The sequence below is a fragment of the Sphaerodactylus townsendi genome, linkage group LG07 (genome assembly GCF_021028975.2).
Source record: "Sphaerodactylus townsendi isolate TG3544 linkage group LG07, MPM_Stown_v2.3, whole genome shotgun sequence".
Taxonomy (NCBI): domain Eukaryota; kingdom Metazoa; phylum Chordata; class Lepidosauria; order Squamata; family Sphaerodactylidae; genus Sphaerodactylus; species Sphaerodactylus townsendi.
Window position 1 is genome coordinate 98377074 of NC_059431.1, and position 27593 is coordinate 98404666.

The following is a 27593-nucleotide window of genomic DNA, read 5'->3' on the forward strand; positions in this document are numbered from 1 at the left end:
GGATGAGCCACTGGTCAGAAATCTTCCAAAGACTGAGTGGTAATGCTCATGAAAAAGGGGTATGGGAACCCTTCTTCACATAGACTAGGCTGCCTTTCCCCATTTTGCAAGGAATGTTAACTTATCCGTGCACTGTTCTTTGCAGCTAGCTTCACCATGAATCCAGGCCATTGAGTGCTGTATGCTTACTTAGAAAATGTATATGCTGCCTTGCTGGAGACCAGTTCATAATAGCTTAAGAAATAGAACAGGATAATCCTGAAAATGATTAAATTTAAGCAAGCCGCTGAGAATCCGTTCATTAGTATAGCAGCTCAGTCTGCCAAGATGCCGGCACACATGGAGTGCCACGCTGAAACTCTAATCTAGGCTGCTCTTTGAACCTTACTCCCTATGCAGATGTGAACAAATTGCAGCTTGTACAGTTAATCACTGAAGCCTGTTCTAATAAGTAATTTTTCCTAATTGGCTGCAGCTAACTGTGGCCTATTCACAATGATGCCCCATTGTTATGTTTAGTGTCCCAGATCTACTCAATTCGGGAATATTAGGCTTAGTCTTGACTGATTTCGGCGCTCGAGACTAACGCTTGAGACCCAGCTAGTATGAAGCATGTCTAGTGGTTGGGTTACAAAATACCTTGTGTTGGCTCAAGGTCCCATTTCCCAAGCACTCGTGCCAGGGTAATGGCACATAAATGTGAATACTTGGATGCAGAGTCACTGTGGTTGTGTAACGCTGGAGCAATATGTGTGTGCTGGTAATCTCCATCATGAGTTGTGCTTTAGGCGGAGGAGACATGAGTATGTACTGTGGCTTAACTATTCTTTTGGGGGACGGGGAGTGCAAAACAGTTTGTAAACTCTGTATGTTATTTTGACTAACTTGGCCTTTGAATGCAGTTCACTGCCCAGACGGAATGAGAAAATGTGATGATGGGAAATGTATTCTAGAGTCCACCATGTGCAATGGAGTGGAAGACTGTCTCGATGGCACTGACGAACCCATCACTTGTGGTATTGTAACTCCCTTGAATTCATCTCTTACCATAACGTTCTATATCATGAAACTCGCAGCCCATACGACTGCAATGCTTAACTCTTGTCTCTGCATCTAGGCAGGAATTGTTCTGTGAACAATGGAGGCTGCACGGACACATGTACTGAGACATACTGGGGGGTGAAGTGCTCATGTAATCCTGGTTGGGATCTCCATGCCAGTGGTATGAATTGTACAGGTATGTTTGAAGTGAAGTCCAGGCGTAATTATTAAGGATGCTAGCTCCCTAAACTAATGGAAAGTCAGCATGGTGTAGTGATTAAGACCTGTGGACTCTAAACTAGAAAACCAGGTTTGATTCCCCACTCTTCCACATTAAAAGGGAATCTTTCCTGGTCAACCAGGTTTGTTTCCTCACTCTTCTTATGAAGCCCGTAGGGTGATCTTGGGCTAGTCAGAGTTCTCTCAGAACTCTTGGCCCCACCTACCTCATAAGGTGTCTGTTGTGGGGCGAGGAAGGGAGGGAGTTTAAGAGACTGTTTGAGATTCCATAGAGAAAGATGGGGTGTAAATCCAAACTTTTCTTCTAATAACTGGAAGTCAGGCTGCCTATACCCTACAATATGTAACCAATATGCATACCTTGCTGAAGCCATTAATCACTCTGGAGTGAACATATCCTGCACTCTGGAGTGAAGATATCCTACACGTCTCTTCAAATTAGCAAAGGGCATTGCATTTCTAACTTGTTTTGGATCTATCAAGGTAATTAAATGAGTTTTGGTGTTGCAGAACCCTATGAGTTCTGGTGTTGCACAAAACCTTCTAGACCAGTGTTTCCCAACCTTTTCGAGGTCAGGGTACCATTGACCTCTTCATATCTCACGGTACCCCTGCCGCCACCCCCACCTTCCCCTTCCATTGCCCCTGCTTGCCACACCCCCTCCTTCCCCTCCCAGGGTGAAGGGAAGTAGTGCGGGGGGGGGGGGGGCTGCTGACCTTGCGGCAGGCCCTGCCCCATGGGCCAGCTCCATGTCCTTGCTGGCACCGGTGGGAGACACCACAAAAATGAGGGGGGGCGGTAGTGTTGCCGCGGTACCCTTGGGACATGCTCACGGCACCCCAGGGTACTACGGAACCCTGGTTGAGAATGGCTGTTCTAGACTGTAGATATGTTTAGCTATTGGTGTGGCAGCACTGAATTTTTAAACTCGGATTATGCAGTGTACTAGCACCTAAGGCAATAAGGTAGGTCCCTGAGCTTCATAGAGCTTCACTGTCTATCAATCTAACACTGTGAAATTTCAAGTAGCTAGAAAAGCTTCCTGTTGCTCAACTCAGGGGATACAATTTATTTTATTTACAATGACTTTTTTCTAGTAAAACGTGAACCCCCAGTCAGAACAATTAACTTTCCAGCTGGATCTAGATGCCACTTACTGGAAGAAGAGTAACTCTGGCCCTGCTTAGTATTGAATGACTGAATATAATGGCATTATATTCCACATGTTCCTTCAGGGGCTTATTGAGCACAACTTCTGTACAAGTACACATAAGTGGGGGGGGGGCAGGGGAAATAATGTGTGAAAGAGCATTTGCTCTGTATTCTACGACAGAGATTGTGCTAGTATCCTCTGATAATTAATATACTTGCTGTTGAAATGATTTAATATAGAATAATATACTTGCTGTTGAAATGATTTAATACCTGTGCACCAGAAGAAAGACACTACAATGTCAAGTATAGAGACTTGGCCTTGACACTTTAGCAGTATCTGTACTTAGTGATATTCCTACTTGTTTTTCATTGCAGATACTGATGAGTGTGCAGTAGCATACAGCCCTTGCAGTCAATTGTGCAAGAACACAGTAGGATCTTTTACCTGTGACTGTGTACCAGGATATCAACTCTACAATGGAACTGCTTGTCGGGCTTTTGGTAAGTCTCTGACTGTGCCTAGTATGGCTGCATTTTGAGTGCTGAAGGAAAACCAGAGCTCTTTTGCAGGGACATTTAGTACTTAACAAGGTATTTCGGTAGAAGCAGTAGCCTGCTGTTCTAAATCAAGTGACACAGAATCTCTGGCTTGACCCCCACTGGTACCGCTGGTCTAAGACCGTTCTCATTAAATTTTATTTGATTCTGATTTGACATCCTATGTTGTAAAACAGGGAGCTGTTCAATTTATATTTCTATAGTTCTATCTAGGCCATTAGTCAGGGAGAACACTTAACTGCCACAAATTGCTATAAAGCTGTAAGTATGACAGAGAAGAAACTGTTTTTACCTCTGTGTAGACACAAATGAAAAGCAAGGGGTGTTGCTGTTTGCTTGTCACCATTGGACAGGGGTCATGATATTGCAGGCTGAAGGACCCAGGTTCAGTCTCAAGGGTTTTTTTAAAGAAGCTATCAAATGCAGATTTTCACTAAGTGGGTTTTGCATCCTTCAGTGGCATTTGAAGCTAAATAAATCAGAAGGGTGCGTAGTGATGATGTATGTAGCCATCAGCCAATCAGCCAATCCTGTTTATTGGAGAAAGTCAAATATATGGTCTTCTGAGAACAAGCCTTACTAAGAATTTTTTCCCTTCAAATAGGGAAATGGTAGTCTAGAGTCTAGGCCCAGCTGAGCTGACTGGGAAGACAGGTAATGGGGTGATGTAATCAGCAGGAAACAGGATGGCACGATGGAATAGCTGTCATAGACAGTTGTGCACTTTGGAGCAGGGTGGCCAAACCATAGCTCGCGAGCTGCATGCAGCACATAATATGTGGCTCATGGCCAGGGAGGCTGATCAGGTGACTGGATCTCTCCTGGCCTGTCCCCTGCTCTACATGTCCTTGTCCCTGGACACGCTGCTGCCTTTTGCCATGGGGCAGGGAGGCCAGAAGGGTGGCAAGACCTTGGGTGTGGGAGGTAGGCATGCCCAAGGCTCCACAGCCTCTGTAATTTGTACAGCCCCAACAACACACAGTTGGATTTTGAACAGCTCACAACAAAGATGGAGACTTGCAATATTTCTATTAGCAGTAATAGGCAGCAACTATTATTAGCAATATCTGTTTTTACCCCTTTTGTTTTTATTTTGGCAGTCTTGTTTAATGTTCATCAAAATTTAAAAATTTTGTATGTGTATAATTATTACATTGGTGTATTTCTTAAAATTTATGCCCGGGCGGCAAAAGCATGTCCAGCCTCACCCCTCCTCCTTCCCAGAAGTAACTGGGCCTTGCCCCCCATGGTGCCCCCCCACAGAACCCCCTTGCCCCCCCACCCCCCCAGCTTACCTGAGTTCAGCCAGTTGCAAAAAGCAGCTGGCTGAAAAAGTAGCCTGGTGGGAACTACACTTCCCAGGAGACCTTGTGAGCCCCAAAGTCTCCTGGGAAGTGTAGTTCCCACCAGGCTACTTTTTCAGCCAGCTGCTTTTTGCAACTGGCTGAACTCAGGTAAGTGGAGGGGGGGCTGGCTGCTATTTTGCCCCCCTATGCCACTGCTCATTGGTACCTATTTGGTCTAGCTTAGCTTAGGGAAGGTCCATGGCTCAGTGGTTAGAACCTCTGCTTTTCATGCAGAAGGTTCCGGGTTCAGCCTCCAGTTGAAAGTGAGCGATGTGAAAAACCTCTGTCTGAGGCCCTGAAAACTGCTGCTGGTCTGAGAAGACAATGCTGATTTTGGACCAGTGGTCTGTTTCAGTGTAAGACAGCTTCATGTGTTCATAGATTTCTCTGAACCTGTTCAGTGTATATTTAACTGTCTGCATTCAGCATCCAGTGGAGAGCACAGGTTAATGGGAGAAATTTGTTCCTAGGTAAAGCTACCAGATTTCTACTGGCTGTAAAGGAAGATCTTGTACTCCTGGATTCAAGATCTCATGACTACAAGGTCCTCGTGAAGACCAAGACAACACTTGGCTCTGTTGCCTATGACTTGTCAAGGGATGCTTATTATTGGGCTGATGAAGACAAAAAACTGCATGTTTATTTTATGGGGGGAAATGACCGTCTTCTCTATCCAGGTAAAAGAGATCATAATCTTTTTCGGATAATTGCTTTGAAGTGCTGAGCTAGAAGCAAACTTTTCCTTTTGTATCTTTGATTTGATTTATGAAATCTTTGATTTATGAAATCTTATACCTTGGTAAATTCTGCTAGTTTTTAAAGTGCTGCTGTACTCAAATTTTGTTCTTCTATAGCAGCACTTCCTTCCTACCTTCTTTGGCCAGAAGTGTTGGGGGCTGATGTATATCTACTGTTAAAAATGGATTATAAATGAAGCGAAATTGCTTCAAGGCAAAGCAAAACTTGCTTAAAAGACTAACTGCATTGAAACTACCCAGCATGCTTTATTTTATTGTTCCTTTCATTCAGAAATTCGAACAAAGGATCTAAGCTCTAATTTTGTAAACAGAACTGGACTTTCCAATTCTGCAAAGTTGTTCCTTCTCTTGAATAATTCTAATCTTTAAATAATCAAGAAAGTTTTTGTATGATGCTATAAAGTTGTGTCAAAATAAGACTGGGAGTCATTTACTATTTGTAATTATGGCTTACTTAATTTTGTTTATAGTTTGATCATAATTATTTGATATGTTTTATATGCCAATCAAGGTTTATGTCTGTCTGATCAACACAATGTCTAGCTTAGTATGAGCTTTTGTGAGTCACAGCTTACTTCTTCAGATAACTTGTTTAGGCAGCCTGTTCTATCAACTAATAGTTGTTAAAGGACTAGTGCATTAGGCTCTTACCAGAGGTCTCAAGATTTAAAAGGCCCTTGTGGCTAGTGTGTAGGCTTTTCTATTTCAATACTGAGTTCCTACAGCAGTCTCACAGGGGCTACTGAGTGAAGCCTAAAAGCAGGTAAGTCCTCTTTGTGGTTTTGGTTCAGGTTTCCATTTGACTGCCATGGCTAATAGCTGTTAATAAACCATCCTACATAAAATGATTTAATCCCCTTTGAAAACCATCCGAGTGAGGAAGCACTGCTTCTTCCTGTGGCAGCTGATCCCTTAAATAGCATATTAAACTTTCTTATGACCCTTTTTTTTGGAGTGATCCTATTTAGATTGGTAACTGATGCTGATTAACTCTGTCTAGATGCTGGAGAGGTCAACAGCATCTCTGTAGACTGGCTGACAGGGCAGCTGTTCTGGGCCAGTAACTCACCTGACGCCATCTTTGCTGGTTTGAATGACGGCAGAGGATATGTGAAAGTCCTCGAGAAGAACGTGGTGCCGGAGCAGCTCACTGTGTCTCCAGAAAGAAGGCAAGATTACTTCAGGAAGCATGTCTCAGTTGGGCTGATAGTTGGAGCGTGAGGAAGGGAAACTCCAAGTCAACATGATCCAGCGCTTGTGGGAGCAAGTGGTGTGTGCTTGATGGTGAAGTAGGCTGGCTTCCTCTCTTTCCACAGCCTGTCTGCAGGACCATCCAACAAACCTTTTCTGGGTATCAAGGGGGGCTCTCTCAGGCATAGGCTTGGAAATCTTACAGGCTTGTTGCGACTGTTTTGCAACACCTTTTGTGAATGTAGTAGATCTCTCATCTCTCCACTACAGCCTAGATGCTTCTGCTGTATCAGTTCCATTTTGAAATGTTCATCGAGTCACATAGATGACTTCCAGTTGGTGAGGGCTAGTGAAGTAGGCAAGCTGCTTAATGTGTAGGCCAATGCATCTGGACTTGACCCTCGACCTGTGTGATTAATAGTATGTAGTTGGATTGTTCAAGAGGTTCCAGGAGGGGATCATGGTGGCAGGGTGTTCAAGCTTCTTTCAAAGTAGTAGCCCAGAGGCTCCTGCTGAAGGGAATGCTTGTCCTAAATAATATTTACTGGTAGCCAACACTGTGCCCTGACCTAGGTGGCCCAGGCAACCCTTAACTTGTCAGATCTTGGAAGCTAAGCTGGATTGGCCTTGAGTAGTACTTTGATGGGAGCCCACCAAGGAATACCAGAGTCACTAGAGCCGTGGTGGCAAACCTTTGGCACTCCAGATGTTATGGACTACAATTCCCATTGGGCTGATGGGAATTGTAGTCCATAACATCTGGAGTGCCAAAGGTTCACCACCACTGCACTAGAGGAAGGCAACAGCAAACCACCTCTGTTAGTCTCTTACTTTGAAAACCCTACTAAGTTACCATAAATCAGCTGCAACTTGATGGTGCTCTACCTTCATACGTAAATGTATACATACACACCAAGCTAGGGTTGCCAGCTCCGGGTTGGGAAATACCTGGAGATTTTGTGGGTAAAGCCTGAGGAGGGCGGGGCCTGGGGAAGGGAAGGACTGCAATGGGACACCATAGAGTCTATCTTCCAAAGCAGCCAAGCAGCCATTTTCTCCAGGTGAACTGATGCCTGTCACCCGGAGCAGTCATAACAGCGGGAAATCTCTAGCTACCACCTGGAGGCTTTCAATCCTACACACAGCCAACCCTGTTCTTGTCACTAGGCAAACCAAACCCAATCACCAGCCACAACATGATATTGGAACATCTAAGGCAATCTGAAGTCAACATACTGCTTGCTGTAGAAACAGCACTAACATATTGGCTGTAGTAGGTATGTGGACATGGTTTCGGTAGTTTTAGCTCCTAACGTTTCCCCCGTATCTGTGGTTGGAATTTTCAGAAATGTTAGGAGCTAAAACTACCAGACTACAAAAGCCAGTTGATTCCAGCCATGAAAGCCTTTGACCATACCTATATTTAACTACATGGCACACCAGTCCATGTCTCCAGTGGGTTGCCATCCTGTGGCTGTGATGTACCTAGGTGGCTTACTTGACTTGTATGGGAATGGCATTCTGATAACCTGACTACAACTCCTGGTTGTAAGGATACCTCAACAGAGTGGCTGTACAATAGGATATTTACTTATTCTTTGGACTGCTTTAAGCGTACTGGTTGCTACCCTGCCCTCTTGGAACACATCTAGCTCTTTGTAGCACTGCAGTATTTTGTGGTGCTCTGACTTACCTTATCCCTGCAGGTACATGTACTGGGTGAACCGTGGTGCAAAAAGCAGGGCTGTAATAGAAGGTGCAGGGATGGATGGCTCAGACAGGCACTTGATCGCTGTTGTAACCAAAGAAGGACCAGTGGGATTGACTCTTGATCATGTAACTGGCAGGCTGTACTGGATCAGTGAGTATAAAGAGGTATGGAATTTGTGCATAAGCATTTTTGCTTGCTTTGTTCTAGTCTATCAAGCAATAAGGCTCATGTCCAAGGCACTGGAACATCTCCTTTGCAGACTATTCCAGAAATGTCTCTGATGAGGTGTCTACAAAAATGACGCTATCACAGCAAAGTGCATGGCAGTAAAACTGCATTAACAAATTTTGCCAAACATAATGGTCATTCTACATGCCTCCCATTATACAAGGCCAGCTACAGAGTCAGCGCTATGAAATGCACACTGCTTTTCAAAATGCAGTGGCATACGTCCTCCAGCCTTTGTCTCAGAACAGCAGCATGTGGCCAGTTTTCACAGCATGTGGGCCCAGGTTTCTGCCCAAGCCCTTGAGATACTGGCAATACCCTCAGAGCTGAAGAATAGTTGGTTTTTATACCCTGCTTTCCTCTATCTTTAAGTAATCTCAAAATGGCTTACAGTCACCTTCTTTTCCCTCCTCACAGCAGGCAACTTTTGAGGTAGGTGGAGATGAGAGACTTGTGGAAGAGTGGTGAACTGAATCTGGTTCTTCAGATTAGAGTTCACTGCTCTTAACCGCTGTACCGTGCTGGGGGTGATGGTGTAGGCCAGGGGTCTTCAAACTATGGCCCTCCAGATGTTCATGACTACAATTCCCATCAGCCCCTGCCAGCACGGTCAAGTGATAGGGCTCATGGGAATTGTAGTCTCTGAACATCTGGAGGGCCGTAGTTTGAAGACCCCTGGTGTAGGCAGTAGGTATGGCTTATATCTACCTTGCCTCTTAGTGTCCAACATCTGGTTCAGTCCCCAGTCCGTGAACCTCACAGTTGAAGCTCTGTCTGCTTCTGATGTGTCTGGCCAAGGGTAGTCCTTCTCTGTCCCCCATTTGATTGCTGGCACATCAACATCGTCACAGTTAATTCTGGGGTTTCAGTGCTTGGACCACAAACTACTGGTCTAACTGCTGTATTTATCGGTGTGCAACTAGCAATTGCTGCTTTAAACAGCAAAGTGCCACAGGGGCTTTGCAGTGAGACATGATGCAGGGAAAGATAAAATGTTTAAGGAAGAAGAAGAAGAAGAAGAAGAAGAAGAAGAGTTTGGATTTATATCCCCCCTTTCTCTCCAGCAGGAGACTCAAAGGGGCTTACAATCTCCTTGCCCTTCCCCGCCCCCAACAAACACCCTATGAGGTAGATGGGGCTGAGAGAGCTCTGAGAATCTGTGACTAGCTCAAGGTCACCCAGCTGGCATGTGTGGGAGTGTACAGGCTAATCTGAATTCCCCAGATAAGCCTCCACAGCTCAGGCGGCAGAGCTGGGAATCAAACCCGGTTTCTCCAGATTAGATACACGAGCTCTTAACCTCCTATGCCACTGCTGCTCCTAGGTATTGCTAAAAGTAACTTGCTGCTAAACACAGCAAAAAACCTGCCATAACACCACTACATTCAGTCAATATATGGTGTGTTTCATGAATGAAACACTAGTTCAGTGATATTTTCACTCAGTGACTTGGGAGCCGCCTGTGGCTCTTCTGAGCACCATTTCTCCCATTTGACTCTTACCCCATGTTTTAAGGAAGTCTGCCAAACCCCTGCCTGGTTGGGATTGTGAGCAGCAGGTGGTCCCCACCTTGAAACAGCCAATGCTGGAGGAATGGGTAAGTTGTGAGCTTCCCTGAGGTTCAGGTCTCATGAGCATGATGGAATTAGCATAGTTCAGTCAATGACTGCAGATATGGCTATCTGTGAATTGCAGAGGGAGTGGCACTACATTAGATAGAGAAGGCCAGTAGAGTGTGGTGTTGCTGTGTCAGGCAGCAAAGGTGTGTTTGTCAGTGCATTATTATGAATATCAGAATATTATCCCTTCACGTTGTAGAATTCTTGGTGGGGGGAAGGGTCTATTGGCCTTTCAGAGGTGTTGATGGCTTTTTAAAGCAGCTGTTGCTTAACACTTGTGGTTGATAACCGACCCTAAGTCAGGGTGTGATACTGTGGTTTTAAGTTACCATGACTTGAAGCTAACTTATGGCAAAGCACTTAAGAACATAAGAACATAAGAACAAGCCAGCTGGATCAGACCAGAGTCCATCTAGTCCAGCTCTCTGCTACTCTCAGTGGCCCACCAGGTGCCTTTGGGAGCTCACATGCAGGATGTGAAAGCAATGGCCTGCGGCTGTTGCTCCCAATCACCTGGTCTGTTAAGGCATTTGCAATCTCAGATCAAAGAGGATCAAGATTGGTAGCCATAAATCGACTTCTCCTCCATAAATCTGTCCAAGCCCCTTTTAAAGCTATCCAGGTTAGTGGCCATCACCAATCTCTTACCAATCTCTGCATATTCACCCACAAAGTACTGGGTTTCATTCAGAAAGTGAAATCTTGTATTGTTTCCCATATTCCTGGAACTGAGTGTGTACAATTAAGGGTTGAGCGTCCAAACCATAGGTAGGCTAATATGAGGAAAATTATTTGTCAACTGTGCTGGGTTTGTAAAGTAATGTGATTTGAAGAAGAGGAGAAGAAGAGTTTGGATTTATACCCCACCTGTGAGTCTCTCCTGTAAGGAGACTCAGAGGAGCTTACAAACTCCTTTCCCTTCCTGTCCACACAACAGACACCTTGTGAAATAGGTGGGACTGAGAGAGTTCCAAAGAACTGTGGCTAGCCCAAGGGCACCCAACAGGGTTCATGGTAGAAGCTGGGAAATGAATCCAGTTCACCAGATAAGAGTCTGCCACTCATGTGGAGGAGTGAGGAATCAAATAAGGTTTTCCCGATTAGAGTCCACTTTTAACCACTACACCATGCTGGCTCCTGGAATCCTTGTGGACAGTGTGCTATGCTAGCACTGATAGCACGGCTTGGCATAGAAAGTGTATGCCACAGAAATGCATCTGGAAAACTAGCCAGCAAAAGTGGCTATCTGAAATGTTTCATTTGCAGATGGCACCCTAACTTCAGGACTATGACTCTGCATTGTTTCTTTGCAGTCCATAGAGACCATAAAGGTGGATGGGTCTGGCAGACATACTTTCCCTGATATGCTACCAAATGAGCAGAATCCTCACAGCCTCGCTGTCTTTGAGAACTCCTTCTTCTGGGCGGACAGCTGGCATCTCGTTTCTGCATCCCGTACCTCACGAGGTGTTCGTACGTTGCTGAACTCTACAATCTCCTCCTTCGCTGTGCTCCACGAGGTACTTCAGCTTCCACGTAAGTAAAGCAATCCTTGTCTGGCTAGCAAGTGACCCAGGGATAGTGGGATAAATCCCTGCCTAAGCTGTAGCAGCACCAAATGCACAACAGTGCTGCTTAGAAATGCATGTCACACCGACAGTGACCTCTGGTGGTTGCTCTGCACACCCTTCTCGCTGCCTTGGAAGCTGCTGTTTTTGATGCTGGGCAAGGGCAAAACCTGTCTTGGGCCAAATCCCCACCAGGAAATTCAATCTAGATCAAACCAAGTTTGAAAATAAATTGCACCTTTTCATCGAGGTTTCAACCTCCCCTCCGCAGCATGTTTCCAGTGAAGACATTTAGACCTATCTCGGATTCAAGAAATATAACAATCCCCGCTACCACGCTAACGGCTTGGCAGGTTTCTCCTGATTGGCTGTCATGCCGTGTTGGAGCGGGACCTTTTTTCTCCTGCAAAAACGTTCTCACATTATGACGTCAGCACATCTCCCCCGCCCAAGTTTCTGGTTGGTTATTGTTCTCTTGTGCTCTCGCAAGAACAGCACCGAGCGCACTGATTGGTTGTAAGGCATTTGCGCCATGCTCCACGGTGGGAAATTTGAACCAGGATTAGAACCCCGATCCTCCCCTCCAAACTGGATCGAAGACGTGCTTTTTGAAAAAGTAGTACTTTTAAGCAGGTTCGGCAGAGACGCAGGATAAGGGGGAGAATGAGCGCCAGAACCGGGATGAACCCTTGTTTGTCAATCAGGCAGTGGGGAGTTCTTCCTGAATCCTTGATATTTTGCGTGAGTATCACGCAATTCATTGACCGTGGGGAATTGGCCTTGGTTACAAAAGCGCTGCCTGATAGCACAGGCAAGGGGTGCTGTTGCACTTGCCCTGTGTGTGGCCTTTCCAGAGGCAGCCAGTCAGTCATTGTGAACAAAATGCTGGACTTGATGATGCGACTTTGGTGTGGTCCAGCATCCTTAAGAAGGATGCAGATTGCCCTGGTACAGCTGGGCTTTGCTTTCTTTTCTCAGGGATGCTGCTGCTCTCTACCACAACAGAATTCAGAGTTGTCACACTTCTGCACAGACGCTGTGCATTCTGCTCCCCCCTGCCCCCAAACTTCAGCAGGCTTTCAGGCTTCTGCACGACATTGTTACAGTCAGCCAACTTCTCATTTTTCCCTGGTTCCTCGGTCTTCCTCCCAAAACCTGTTTTGGGGCACTCATTCACGGAAGACCAGAGCTGCATCAGGCTTGGGATGGAAAGCAGCTGATTTCCCCACACCTACCATTTGCCTCCTTACTGCTGGAATGCTCCTTGCTGGATATGAATTGTAGTAGGAAATCATGGCAGCTATAATGCTAAACCTACTACTGATTTTAGAAAGGAAAAGAGTGTTTGGGGATCAGGTGGGGGATACTGCAGTTGGGGTCCAGGCCCACGTGAGAGTTCTAGTGGGAATGCCTCTGCTTTTGCAGTGGCAATGAGAGCACAAAGGGGAATTTACTCCAAGTGAAAATAAGAATGTATCCCAGAACACTGCACTGAATTACACGAAGGCTTTCTGTGTGTATAGGGGTATAGCTTGTTAAAATGGTGCCCAGGGCTCACCCTGAGTGCCATGCCTCCTCCAGCTGCACCATGCCCCATTGAGTGCTGGCAAGCAGGGCTTGCCTTGTCCTCATCCTTCATATGGAGGTTGGGAGTGGGGCCAGGTAGGCTCACCCCACCCCCTCTCCACATGGAGATTGGATGTGAGGTCAGCCGGCTGGCTCTAGCCTGCTGAGGCCAGTAGCAAACCACCACTCTGATCTCCACATGGAGATTGGGGCAGGGTGCCTGACCCTGGACTTGAACTCCATGTTGAGTTTGGGAGTGGGGCCAGCCCCCTCCCAAGCTCCACATGGAGTTCAGGAGTAGCTGACCTTTAACTGTACTCTGGCCCTGAATGGGACTGGGGCACAGTTGCAAGGGTTTGTGTGGCAATGCGCCCCTACCCCTCCAGGAAGTGGTGCTTCGGGCTCTAGCCCTCTCATGCTCCACCTTCACTATACCAGTGCATGAATGGGTGTTACTCCAGCTCTGACCTTGAGTAGCTGGCAATTCCTCTTGCATGCATGGTATCCCTGCATTTTACCCTGGCCTGTATACCCTTGGATGTAAATTGTCTGTACCAGAAACGAGTGCATTGTCAGGGCCAGATTAAACTTGTGTGCACATAATTATTAGAACAAAAATTTGCTTGCATAGTGAAGTAATTATTCGTTTTCATTTGCTGTGCAGCCAGATAATACAATGAATGTTTTGACACTTAAGTAATACTACTACTTCACCATTAATAGTAATGATCCTCTGATTTTAGGAAAAACAGCTCACTATTTGTTACAGGTCATGTTGCTAAGAGTGAATTAACAGCATATGTTATACCTTTTCTTGTTGTAATTTTATGTAGCACAAATATGCCTAATAAAGGACTTTGTATTATATTGTACTACTTCACCATACCTGCGCATACAACACAGCAAGGAGCCAATATACGCCTATGCATACACAAAGCCCACGACACGTACCATGCAACATGCAGTTCCTCTGACATGTAAACAACAAACATCGTGAGAATATGGCGAGATGCTGATTTCACCAGACAGCTTGCAAACATTTAGCACGGGGCCCTCGAAAATGCTGGGCCTGTAGCATAGGCTACTTTTGCTTCTAGGTTAATCTGGCACTGTGCGCTGTAGATTCAGGTGTTTAAATGTAATTCTGCTAATCATAAGATACAGTGAATAGGTTACAACACCAAAGTCACACCATCCAACTAGAAATCCTGAAACCAGGCATGCCCATGTGTATCATGGCTGCAGAAATAAAGCTTTAAAGGTCACAAGCAGTGGTGGGATTCAGCAGGTTTGCACCACTTTGGCAGAACCGGTTGTTAAAATGGTGCTTGTAAGCAACCAGTTGTTAAATTATTTTAATCCCACCACTGGTCACAAGCTTAATTTAATCTTGGTTTTAGATTCTTAGGCCGTTTCCACACGGCCATGCTCGGGGGTGCTTCGGCGTATATGACGCCGACGCACACACCCCCGCTACTGTTCGCACGAACAGTCCCGGTAGGGGCAGGGAAGACGGCGCAGTGCTGTGCCATCGCCCGAACGCCTTCCCTTCCCTCCGACCTTCCGCCGCATTGCCCAGGCCAGGGGACACACACCCCTGCCCTGCGCGACAGCTCTGGAGTCGCAGGGCAGGGGGGGCGTGTCCCCAGGCCTGGACGACACGCCGGAAGGTCGGAGGGAAGGTAAGGTGTTCGGGAAAGGGGGGGGATGGTGCCTTCCAGCCACTGTTTCCAGAAAACCTTGCTCAGAGAGCGAGGTTGGGAAACAGTGGCTTTGCACTGCTGGGATGCAGCGGCGCCCCCCATGCAAACAGCTCCCTAGGGATGGCGTTTTTGCCATCCCTAGGGCGCTGTTTTTGGCCCGTGAGGAAAGGGCCTTGGAGTGCTGGATTGTGATACTTCTAGCAGCTTCTGCAGAGTACACATCTTTCCTGTAGCTGGAGTCATTTTATTACAAGGGTAGATCTAGCCAACTTGTGAACTACTTTAACAACTGCCCCATCTTGGTCACTAGGTCTCACAAATGTGTGTCTTCCTGGGTTGTGCAGCCACATCTGCCTCTTGTCGCCAGTCCATCCTAAAGGTTACAGATGTGCCTGTCCAGAGGGCAGTTCTCTCCTCCCTTCTGGAAAATGTGCTGGTAAGCTTGCATTTACAAATTCACAAGTGAAGCAAATGGACCAGAAGTGTACTTGCACTGTGAGTTATTTATCAGCATTTAATGAAGTATTATTGTCAGTTAGCTTTGACATTAGTTGGAATTGACCTTTATTGGGTTATACAACCACGATAATTGACATTTATTAGAATTGACATTTATTGTGGCTGTATGACTGCATAGTTTTTTCTAACTATAGTGGCTGTGTCACTCTGCTATGACCCTAATATTAACCTTTAAAGGGATACGTTTCTGTTGTGACACAATTGTGTCAGTTGCGGTTAATACACACAGAGTTGGAGTATTTATCTGTATTTATTATACTTTTCACCATTAAGAATAATATAAATAACAGTTCAAGCCTAGTGTTACAGAATTTGGTTGTTTTGTGTATATATTAATGGAAAAATTCCTTGGGAAACCTAGTAGTAATGCTTGAACACGCTTTCTTCAAGCAGTACTGTAAACCAGGACTCTTGTGACACAGTGCAGATGCTACATTAAACTTGGTTTCTGATTGAATTTCGAGATCTATCCCTGGAGAGCATGGCCTGAAACATATGCTGCTCTGTCCTGCAGTCCATCAGCCTTAACACTAAGCTAGGTTGAACAGCCAGCTGAGCTCTTTAAACTGATCTTCTGTTAGAAGGCGGGATGGGATGATGCTACTGAGAAACTTGATTTTATTGTGTGTTACTGTCTCTTTTGCTAGAAACAACCTTCGACTTCTCGCTGAAAGGCTGCCCTCAAACTAAACACTAATGCAACTACTCTTTCCCACAGCGCTGGAGGTGTTGTATGCTACTAATAACAAGATCTACTTACTCCAAGTTGAGCCAAAGGAATTGGAGCGTCCGTGTAAACTGGTGCAGACCTGGTCAGAAAATATCTACTTGCAGGACATGGACTGGCGCCGGGGCTTAATCTATTGGACAGATAGCAAAGGGCAGCTGATGCGCTTCCATAGAGCGACCAGAACAGACATGATGATCCCTACTAATTCACCAGGTGACCATGCGCTGTGTTGGGGTAGGGCTGTTGTACAAGTAAAAAAGCATACATTTTTTCTAGGAATGTTTTTTGGTAGAAAGGGTTGGCAAAGAAGCCAAGTGGAGGGCACTGAATGTTCAGTGGTTCTGCTCCTAAATGGCTGAAGATTCTTCTGAGAGCTCTTCAGCATTGTCCAGAGATTCAGAGGCCCTGTTGTGTTGGTCATCATGAAACTGGTTATGCATAATGAATGCTCTGGCCAGACTGGCAAGGAACTAGTCCAGGATCTGGTGCAGTATTGTGGTGCAGATTGCCACAATAAATAATCCTTTGTCTACAATCAGGGGTGAGATTGGTTAGTGGCTTGCCTGGAAATATTTAGATATACCAGAGGCATGGTGAGAAGCACCATGAAAAGATGCTTGCTGGGTGCCTGCTCACAAAGATGTTGAATCAAATCCCTAACTAAATTCAGCTGCTTAGAATATACAGGTTGGGTGGAAATTGCTGCTGATTGCTGATTCCCCAGCCTCCGAGGGCTCTGGTAGGCCCCAGAGCGCAGCGGTAACATCAGGGGGCTTCAGAGCTACCCCTCTGGCCTCCTCAGGAATTGATTCCAACAATGGCCAGGCTGGTAAAGTAGCTGCACCCAGGTTTCCTTCCTTCCCACCAGAGGAGAAGGACCCTTCATGGGAAATAACCAATGGTTGCTTTTAAAGAAGAGAAAGAAGAAATAGTGGAAGAGCGGACAATGAGATGCCGTTGTAGATACCCTGGTTGAATGGTTCTATTGACTGTAGCAGCACTAAAACTTTCTATAGAGTGCCTGGAAGTTCTGAACTTAAGTTAAGGGAAGGAGAAAGCTATAGAAAGGCTGAAAGTTTACTTGACCACTTGGTGGCAGCAGGCAGCAATGGCTTAATGTATAAAGGTGTTCCGAGAGTTTCAGAGAGGATCACAATTATCTGCCCTTAACTTAATAAACCTCTAGATCTAAGGGGGTCTCACTCCTTAAAGTGAAGGGAGAAATTGTCCAGAACTGTAAATGAGGAACTTTCAACCCAAGCTGATAAAACAAATGAATGTGGATGGTGGCAATGCATATCAGCAAAAAGTATTCACCTGCTAACAAAGGGAGGAGGCAGTTAAGTGAGCTTAAGCTGACTTTATTTTCTTGTCTCCTAGTCTGCGCAGCAAGTGTTGAACGATCCTCTGGAGATCTGTATTGGCTGAACTGTGACAGAACAGAAATTAAAGTGACTAGATATGCTGGCATGATGACACAGGCCCTCTATCGTGCCCAGCATAGAATTTGGCGCCTATTCCTTGATTGTCAGAGAGCATCTCTTTACTGGCTTGAAAGTGGGAAACCTGTTCAGAAGATGGACCTCGATGGCAGCAACGTCAAGGAAGTGTGGAACAACACCTGGACAGAGAATGCCCCAATTGCTTTTGATATCGGCTCTCTCAGCTTTATCTGGAGTTCCAAAGATATGGGTACTGTAGAATATGCTCACATGTCGCCAAATGCTAGCTCCTAATTGAGATTGTGTAGCTTCCAGGGTAGCCAAATTCAAATTCCACTGTAAAAGCTAGACTTTGATTGCCAGTTTCTAGTTTAGCTTGCAAATGGAAATAATTTTACGCATTGAGTGTTTTTTCTTAGAATATGATGAGTGAGTGAAAAGAATCGTCAGAGCTAGCCAGGATGGTGCTAAAGTAAAGGCATTCCTGTGAATACACTTTTTACTGGCATGACTCAGACCAACTGATTGCAATAGACTGCAAACATCATTCGTGTTCTGAAAGTTGCTTTGTATGAACTTGACAATTGTGGAACAAAACTTTTGTTTGTTTCAGGTAACATACTGGCTTCTTCAGCTGGTAGAAATTGCATCTTGTGTTAGATTACTGGGTGTAATAGTGCCTAGCCAAAATTTCTAATTTAAAAAAAGATGTGAAGGATCCACTCAAATGTGCAGTTATGTCTCCGATCCACAGCAGTTCTTTGAATGTTTGTTTATAAAGGGAGTTTCCATGTTGGCAAGTTTGGAGATGGTTTATCTTAGTTCACCAGAGCAATGTTGATGAGTATTAATCGTGTCTACAGTCTTTTGTATGTAGCTTGATTAAGCTTCCAAGTAGATCCACTTAGAATCAGGGCCGGAACTGCGCCAGGAACTGCACCTTGCCATGCCCCTGCGCCGGCGCGCACCCGGTGCGTCATTCCCCCTCCCCCCCGGTCCCCTTGGCGCTACGTCACTGCTTAGAATAGTTCTCAGTTCCATTCAATGGTGCTTACTCCCAGGGGAAAAGCATTTTAGGGTTATTTTAAGTATGGCAGGCTAGGTAGGACTAAATGAAACATTTAGAAAAATACAGTCCAAATAAATTCTGCATGAATTTACAAAAGATATTGAAGGCATGATACGAGAATGTCCCTTAATTGACTTGACCTTATGTTTATGGTCTTAATGTTATATGTTTTTGCACTCGTGTACCTCTTCACAATCCATTTCCCTAAAATTGTACCCATGTTTTAGCAAATCCATGACATACTCTTTTTCACATATCCCCAAACACTCTGGTGTGTACTCCTGGGGGGTACATGTACCCCAGGCTGGGAACCACGTCTTTTCAAAAACCTTAAAATACCCCTTCTAAAATTTTAAACTGGGTTACAATACCCATTAAAAAACTAGAATAAGAGCAGTAAAGCACATGGAGCTTAAAAACAGCACTGCTGCCATAGCATGTATAAATATAATGACGCCCTTCTTGTCTGCAGTACTTAAAGGGTGGAGTCTAATTGGTCGCAGAGAGTATAATCTGAAAGAGAGCTGGACAGATGGAATAGCAGCTGCCTATGGGCCTTTCCTGGTGTCATTCAACAAAACAACACTCATGGTATGGGATAAAAGATCGATGGAGCTCTCTGCTGTGCAAGTAGCTGATGTACGGAAAGCCATGATTGTCTTTGATATAGACCCAAATGCTGGTAAGCTGAATCTGCACGTATATTTATCTGTGTGGTAGGCATCTGAGCACCTGTAATGCCTCCCTTCTGAGAGCATTAGCCCGTACTAGCCCGAGTGTGTCAGAAATCAGAAGCTAAGCAGGGTTTATTTATTTATTTATTCATTTATTTTATTGGACTTTTATACCACCCCATCCCCGAAGGGCTCTGGGAGGTGTACAACATATATTATTATTATTATTATTATTTATTTAATTTGTATACCGCCCGATCCCCGAAGTAGCCATTTAAAGCAGCGATAAAAATATCAGTTCCTATTCCAATTATATAAAAAGCTCAGCAAATTAAAATGGCGTCCAGCATTCCAATAATAAAAAGTCCCTCCCCCCTCAAAGAGGGAGGCATGGCGAGTCTCATTAGATGACAGGTGGCCCAGTTGTCAGGGGCCGAAGGAAAGGGGGCACCATTAGCGGCTGGTTCCTCCAAAGGCCCGGTGGAACAGCTCCGTCTTACAGGCCCTGCGGAACTCCCCAAGGTCCCGCAGGGCTCGGACAGCTGGAGGAAGAGCGTTCCACCAGGCCGGGGCCAGAGCCGTAAAGGCCCTGGCCCATGTGGAGGCCAGCCGCATCACTGAAGGCCCAGGGACCACCAGTAAATTGGCCTCCGCCGATCGGAGAGGCCGTGTGGGGACATATGGGGTGATGCGGTCTCTAAGATACGATGGTCCCAGGCCGCGTATGGCCTTAAAGGTCAACACCAGCACCTTGAAGATGATCCGGAACTCTACTGGGAGTCAATGCAGCTGGCGCAGCACAGGCTGGATGTGTTCCCAGTTGGCGCTGCCTGTTAGCAAACGCACCGCTGCATGCTGAACCAGTTTTAATCTCCGGATCAAACGCAAGGGAAGGCCCGCGTAGAGCGAGTTACAATAGTCTAATCTGGAGATTACCGTTGCATGAATCACAAAGGCCAGATCCGTTTTGGGAGAGGAAGGGGGCCACCCACCAGGCCTGACGGAGGTGGAAAAAGGCGGCCCGGGTTGTATGGGCCACCTGGGTCTCCATTGAGAGAGACAAATCCAGGTGGATCCCCAGGCTGCAAACGGAGGGGGTCGGTGCCAATGCAAGGTTGACCTTGGTTGGTACTTGCATGGGAGACCACTAAGAAAGTCCAGGGCTGCTATGCAGAGGAAGGAAATGGCAAACCATCTCTGCTCATCTGTGGTGGTACTCTTGATCTGAGCTATGGTGCTTGCTATGGCTGAACTGTTTGGCTCTACCAATGCCGGGGGAAGACTGCCTTTCCCCAGTAGTTATACATAGTTCCTAGTTACATAGCAGTTCAGATTCTCACTGTCCCAGGCCGTGTATGGCCTTAAAGGTCAACACCAGCACCTTGAAGATGATCCGGAACTCTACTGGGAGTCAATGCAGCTGGTGCAGCACAGGCTGGATGTGTTCCCAGTTGGCGCTGCCTGTTAGCAAACGCGCCGCTGCATGCTGAACCAGTTTTAATCTCCGGATCAAACGCAAGGGAAGGCCCGCGTAGAGCGAGTTACAATAGTCTAATCTGGAGATTACCGTTGCATGAATCACAGAGGCCAGATCCATTTGGGAGAGGAAGGGGGCCACCCACCAGGCCTGACGGAGGTGGAAAAAGGCGGCCCGGGTTGTATGGGCCACCTGAGTCTCCATTGAGAGAGACAAATCCAGGTGGACCCCCAGGCTGCAAACGGAGGGGGTCGGCGCCAATGCAAGGTTGACCTTGGTTGGTACTTGCATGGGAGACCACTAAGAAAGTCCAGGGCTGCTATGCAGAGGAAGGAAATGGCAAACCATCTCTGCTCATCTGTGGTGGTACTCTTGATCTGAGCTATGGTGCTTGCTATGGCTGAACTGTTTGGCTCTACCAATGCCGGGGGAAGACTGCCTTTCCCCAGTAGTTATACATAGTTCCTAGTTACATAGTAGTTCAGATTCTCACTGTCTCATGTTTGTCATGAAGTTAAGAAACTGCAACATGGACCAGTGATGGGGCCTACTTTTAGATGGCTCTGAGTTGCACACATTGATGGAATGGATGCCCTGTCCTTTGTCTAGAGCCACTATATTGATGAGAGCAAATAGGGCACAACTATTTCACTGTGCTCTGACTTTATTTTGCTGTCAAGTCACAACTGACTTATGGCAACCCCAGGTAAGGTTTTCAAAACGAGATGTTCAGAGGTGGTTTGTCTGCCTCTGCATTGTGATCCTGGTATTCGTTGCTTGTCTCCCATCTAAAAACTGACCTGGACCAACCCTGCTTAGCTTCTGATCGAATGAGACTGAGCTATCCTGGGCTATCCAGGCCTAACTACTCTGTGATAAACATCCTGTTGCTTTATAGCCAGCTAGTTTTTCTTTTGTGTGTGGGTGGCTCTGGGGCAGGGGTTTGCTTTCAGCCGCCATGGATTATTGGGAAAGGTAGTGGATAAATGGGTTTGATGCTTTCTTAGTTCCCCTCCCATGTGAGGTTTGTCAGTACAAATCCCATGAACCTTTTATAACTTTACATGACACCCAAATGGGTCCCCTCTTCCCTTTGCCCGTGGAAAAGCTATCTGCAGACAGCCTGGTAGCTTAATAGGAAAACCCATGCATTAGCATGCAGGTCTGTACAAAGCAAAATCTCAAAACGCCAACTAATGCTCAGCTGTTTCTCCTTGAAGCACAAGATGCTGCTCTTCCGGTGTCTGCTTGTACGAGTGCATTGGCGAGGGCAGTTTCTGCTCCTACGACAGCTAGCATTACTACTGCTACCACTATAGCTAGCACTACAAGCTCTACTGCACCAACGGTCCAACAAACAACCATCTCAACTATGGCAACCACCAAGGCCGCAATCCCAACTACTCCAGCAGCAACCACAACCACGATCCCAACTACTCCAGCAACAACCAAGACCACGATCCCAACTACTCCCACAACCACCCAACTTATGATCCCTACTCCTCTGCAGTGTCGAATGTTTGAATTTCTGTGCCGCAATGGGGAAGAATGTATCCAGCACGAATATGTCTGTGATGGAGAGAACGACTGTGTGGATGGGTCTGATGAAGAGAACTGTTCCCAGTTCTGTAGCAACCAAGGTACTAAGTCCCAGTGTCCTGCTGCCAGATCAGGAACTTCACTGTGTCTGGCCAGATGAAGTTAGTTATTTAGTTCAGAGGAAGGCATTCCCTGGCCAGGTTCCACAATGCATGGTCCTGTGTGGTGCACTTGAAAGGGGACCTCCTACTCCAATGAAACAGGAAATTCTGGCCCAGTGGCTGGCTGTGTGGATCAAGGCCAGGCTGTGGATCAAGGCCAAAGTACTAGAACCAGGGGGCATTCATTGAAAATGCTGGGGGGAAGAATTAGGACTAATAACAGGAAACACTTGTTCACGCAACGTGTGATTGGTGTTTGGAATATGCTGCCACAGGAGGTGGTAATGGCCACTAACCTGGATAGCTTTAAAAAGGGCTTGGACAGATTTATGGAGGAGAAGTCAATCTATGGCTACCAATCTTGATCCTCCTTGATCTCAGATTGCAAATGCCTTAGCAGACCAGGTGCTCAGGAGCAGCAGCAGCAGAAGGCCATTGCTTTCACATCCTGCATGTGAGCTCCCAAAGGCACCTGGTGGGCCACTGCGAGTAGCAGAATGCTGGACTAGATGGACTCTGGTCTGATCCAGCAGGCTAGTTATTATGTTCTTATGTTTAGAGAGGCATGTGTGGAGCTGACCAACTACTTCTGCTAAAATGGGGTGGGGGTTCTGTACAGTGGTCTTGTTCATACTGAAAGGAGGACAGGGGTTACAGCAAACCTGATTATGAAGCATTCAGAAGTCTAGTCATTTATGCTTGATGAACACCTTGAAGCTGGAACAAGAACTGAGGGAGAGATGACAAACAGGTTGGATGGGATTGCTTTTCCTTCAACCAGTTGGCCAGTCAGGCTTAAAATAGCAGCCAGCCAAAGAAAGAATTTTTGTTTGAGTGTTGCATGCCAGTTAGTCATCTCTGACTTATGGCAGCCCTTTGAATTAATGTTCAAAATGTTCTGCTGTTCACAGCCTTGCTCAGGTCTTTCAGACTGAGGTCCATTCCTTCCTTTATTGAATCTATCCATCTCAGCATTGAGCCATCCTCTTTTCCTGCTTCCTGCAACTTTTCCTAGCATTATTGTCTTTCCAGAGAGTCTTTTCCTAATGTGACCAAAGTATGATATCCTCAGCTTAGGTATTTAAGGTTTTAGGGAGAATTATGGTTTGCTAATAAAAGCTTCTCAGCTTCATCAAAATAGCTTGGTCTGAGCAAAAATACCTGTCACGAGATTAAGACTTTCGAAAACCATAGTCCATTAAGACTTTTCCAGAACATCTTCTAATGAAATAAATTTGCATTCTGTAATGGAAAGATTCAAGCTGTTAAAGTAATAAGCATAGATGCTGAACTCCTATGGGCAAAACTTGTGAGAGCCAGCATGGTGTAGTGGTTAAGAGCAGATGGATTCTCATCTGGAGAACCGGGTTTGATTCCCCACTTCTCCACCTGAGTGCCAGAGGCTTATCTGGTGAACCAGATGTGTTTCCACACTCCTACATTCCTGCTGGGTGACCTTGGGCTAGTCACAGTTCTCTAGGAACTCTCTCAGCCCCACCTACCACACAAGGTGTCAGTTGCGGGGAGAGGAAGGGAAAGGAGCTTGTAAGCCACGTTGAATCTCCTTACAGGAGGGAAAGATGCAGTATAAATCCAAACTCTTCTTTGTTCCTGCTTCATAAGCATGTATTAAGTTCTGTTAATGGTTACAGGCAATGGTTTGATCCTGCTGTAGTTCTGAAGACCACCTTCTCTGCCCTCCCAGCTTCCCACATAATCCTACAAGAGCTGCAAGTAGCACTTGGCTGTGATGCTCAACTGTTTCCCCCTTCAGCTGGCATCTCGGTAGTTAACCACTCTCCTACCTCCCTTTTTAACCTGCAAACCTTAATATGCAAAACTCTTGTCATTCTCCAAAAGGAATGTTTGAATGTGAGAGCGGCAACAAGTGCATTGAGGAGCGATATCGCTGTGATGGCTTTCCGCACTGTCCGGATGGCTCCGATGAATCCAGCTGCTGGGTGGCGACAGCAGAGTGTGCCCTGCGCTGTGACAACGACTCACATTGTGTGCCTGAGAGCTGGCTGTGTGATGGTTCTCCAGATTGCCTTGACCAGAAGGATGAACAGAGCTGTGGTAAGGAGACCTTGGGGTATTTGCACCTAGCAGGCACAGGGATTTCTCAACAGGGACATTTGATCAATAGCCCCTATAGAAGGCAGTGGCAGTCTTTACAAACTGTAACTTGGATGAAATGCTGGCCTTCCCTTAATGAGCTTGTGTCTTCTGTGGAGGCTGGCTTGATTTAACCAGCTTCCTTGTGCCACAGCCTTGTATACGAGCCCACACAGTGAACTTTTTCTTAGCTTAAAAAAAAGTGAACTAGTTTGCAAGATTTTGCATTTAATCATTCAGCTTGGGAAAGAGTAATGCCTTTGCGGCATCGAATTGCTAGATTAGGGTTGAGCTCTCCAAGCTGGCAACAGGTGAAACAGGTGAACCTTCCCAAATCTCATATCTGCTCATATGCAGAAGTTGTTGGTAAGGCATTCCTTCTGCTTGCTCCCATAATAAAGTGGTCAATGCATGGTATTGCAAGCTCGATCCACTATCCTTCCATTTAAATTTCACTGGAAGAAATTAAACTTCCAGTGGAACTCTAATGAAAGCAAATAAGGTTGACTAAATCTAATATTTAGCAGTGGCGTAGTGGTTAAGAGCAGGTGCACTCTAATCTGGAGGAACCAGGTTTGATTCCCCGCTGCCGCCTGAGCTGTGGAGACTTATTTGGGGAATTCAGATTAGCCTGTGCACTCCAACACAGGCCAGCTGGGTGACTTTGGGCTAGTCACAGTTCTTCTGAGCTCTTTCAACCTCATCCACCTCACAGGGTGTTTGTTGTGAGGGGGGGAAGGGAAAGGAGTTTGTAAGCCCCTTTGAGTCTCCTTGCAGGAGAGAAAGCAGGGGGATATAAATCCAACTCTTCTTCTTCTTAATATAGTGAACTCTTAGCAGCCTGAATAGCTGAGAATAGCCCGAGCTCAGAAGCTAATCAGGGTCAACCCTGGTTAGTGCTTGGATGGGAGGCCACCGAGGAAAACCAGGGTTGCTCTGCAGCGGAAGACCAAGGCAAGCCACCACTGCTAGTCTCCTGCCTTGAAAACCCTTTAAGAGTTTACCATAAGTTGGTTGTAACTTGATTGCACGTAACTATTTTTTAGTTTATTTTATTGAATTTATACCCTGCCTTTTTCTGTCCATGGATGGGCTCAGGGCGGCTGAGACATACAAAAAATATACCTCTAGTGATAAATAATAAAAATCCACCCATTCAAATTACTCCCCCAACCCCACCCAGTGCCGCCTTATAATTATAACATTATATGTTCCTGGGTTGAACTGCCCAGGAGGGGGAACTTAATGTGTTGGTTGTGGATAAAGATAAATAATTGACATTATTGAAGTCCAAACTGTTGTGTTTTAGTGGTTCTTCAAACATACGATAGTAACAATAAAAATTCATGCCCAAAAGTGAGTCACTGGGTTTCCAGAACACTTTAAGGAAGTACTTCATGTTGCTGACCTCACCTTTTTGAATTCCGAAGAACACCGAAGCTGCTTAAACGTTGATTGCAACTGGCAAAAGGAAACATATTATTTTGTCAGTATCTTCCTGCAACATAGGAAAGCGCATGATCTCCACAGAGGGACACTGAGGGAGGTCAGTCAGGCCCCAGGTGACACTGCCATATAGTTTGTATCCCATACTCCTAATAACTTAAATTTGTATCTTGTCAGCCTTTGTCTAACCAGGCATGTTGATCTGGTATTTATTTATTTATTTATTGGTCAGTATGCCGCCTTTACACTTCCAAATACAAACCAGTATAAATACATTTAAAACATTTAAAACTTCAAAACTTGAAAACAACTTTAAAACTCCTAACTTTGTAACTTGGGGTCCAAGACCACCAACAGAGCCTGTGCAAGTGACTTTCAGGAAGCCATGTAAGGCTAAAGGCTGTGTTTGCTTTCAGTTCAAGAGGAGTGCACAGAACAGGAATTCCAGTGTAAAACTGGCCAGTGTGTTTCTTACTCCTTCCGCTGTGATGGAGACTATGACTGCAAGGACCACTCGGATGAAGAAGGCTGCATCATCCCCAAACTCCAAAAGTGCCGTTCAGATGAATTCAGGTGCCTGAGAACTGGAGAGTGCGTCCTAGAGGCATGGAAGTGTGATGGGGACATGGACTGCAAAGATGGATTTGATGAGCAGGTATCACTAGTGACTTTGGTTTAGTAGTGCACTCATGTGGTCATTTTGCTTTCCCTGAAGCACATTGTCAGTTCTGAGCTACAGCATAGCAGCATGTGGTGGACATGAACCATTGTTAGAGGTTGCATTCACAGTGCTACAGTTTCAAAGCTTATATTTCCAGTTATAACAAGAGGCTTGTGCAAATGAAAGCGAAGGCTGTCAGCATACTGCCGTAGGCCTCTTTTGTAGCCAGATCAGCAATGTCTGACTTCTCCTTTGTGATACTAATCAAGGATACACCTGAGTTCACCTGATTGTTGTTTCCTTGCAGGACTGTGAATCTGGAGAAGTGCAGTGTGCCATCAAGGAGTGGCGATGCACCAGCCAGGAATGCATCCCTGACTTCTGGTTGTGTGATGGGGAGGAAGACTGCAAAGATGGGAGTGATGAGATGACATGTAAGCTCACCCCTCCCCTGGCCTCTGCGCTTCATTACTGGGGCTCTGATGGGCATTGGCTGATGGCTCAGCCTCTAGCTCAGTGGTTCTCAACCTGGGGGTCGGGACCTCTTTGGGGGTCGAACGATCTTTCACAGGGGTCGCCTAAGACTCTCTGCATCAGTGTGCTCCATCTGTAAAATAGATAAATGTTAGGGTTGGGGGTCACCACAACATGAGGAACTGTATTAAAGGGTCACGACATTAGGAAGGTTGAGAACCACTGCAGTAATTGCACTTGGCCCAATTAGTGCTTAATCCGTAAAGGGGAAAAACCTCTTGAAATCCATCATCTGTAGTGGAGGAAATAAAAATGGCAAGTGGTTCTCAAAATGAACGCTGAAGCTACAGCAAAGTAGGTTGCGGGGCAGGTCTGCGCCAAAAATCCCTGAACCAATTTGAGGCCAGTGTTCAGGTGGGCCTGATAAGATCCTGGTTGCCTACCTGTACCTCCCCAGGGACGATGCTTCACAAATGGTGTTTCTGATGGGAAAAAAACGTCTAATCAGACATTCCAGCTGACTTTTCTAACCTGAGCTGGTAAACCTGCCTTTAACTTCCTCACCATTGATTGCCTTTTCTGCCACTCACTGACTTTGAGA

General features: G+C 45.9%; 1 protein-coding gene across 1 annotated transcript in view; it reads left to right on the plus strand.

The window, feature by feature from the left end:
- Window positions 1–27593, plus strand: part of LOC125436159 (low-density lipoprotein receptor-related protein 2-like) — a 46940-nt gene that overhangs the window by 473 nt on the left and 18874 nt on the right. The window contains exons 2-16 of the mRNA XM_048502873.1: window positions 903–1016; window positions 1118–1237; window positions 2813–2938; window positions 4812–5018; window positions 6100–6268; window positions 7997–8165; window positions 11162–11384; window positions 14996–15121; window positions 15923–16147; window positions 17315–17626; window positions 18918–19127; window positions 21817–22236; window positions 24157–24372; window positions 26274–26512; window positions 26826–26952. Of these exons, the coding sequence (XP_048358830.1) occupies window positions 903–1016; window positions 1118–1237; window positions 2813–2938; window positions 4812–5018; window positions 6100–6268; window positions 7997–8165; window positions 11162–11384; window positions 14996–15121; window positions 15923–16147; window positions 17315–17626; window positions 18918–19127; window positions 21817–22236; window positions 24157–24372; window positions 26274–26512; window positions 26826–26952 (3003 nt within the window). The remainder of the gene's footprint in view (window positions 1–902; window positions 1017–1117; window positions 1238–2812; window positions 2939–4811; window positions 5019–6099; window positions 6269–7996; window positions 8166–11161; window positions 11385–14995; window positions 15122–15922; window positions 16148–17314; window positions 17627–18917; window positions 19128–21816; window positions 22237–24156; window positions 24373–26273; window positions 26513–26825; window positions 26953–27593) is intronic.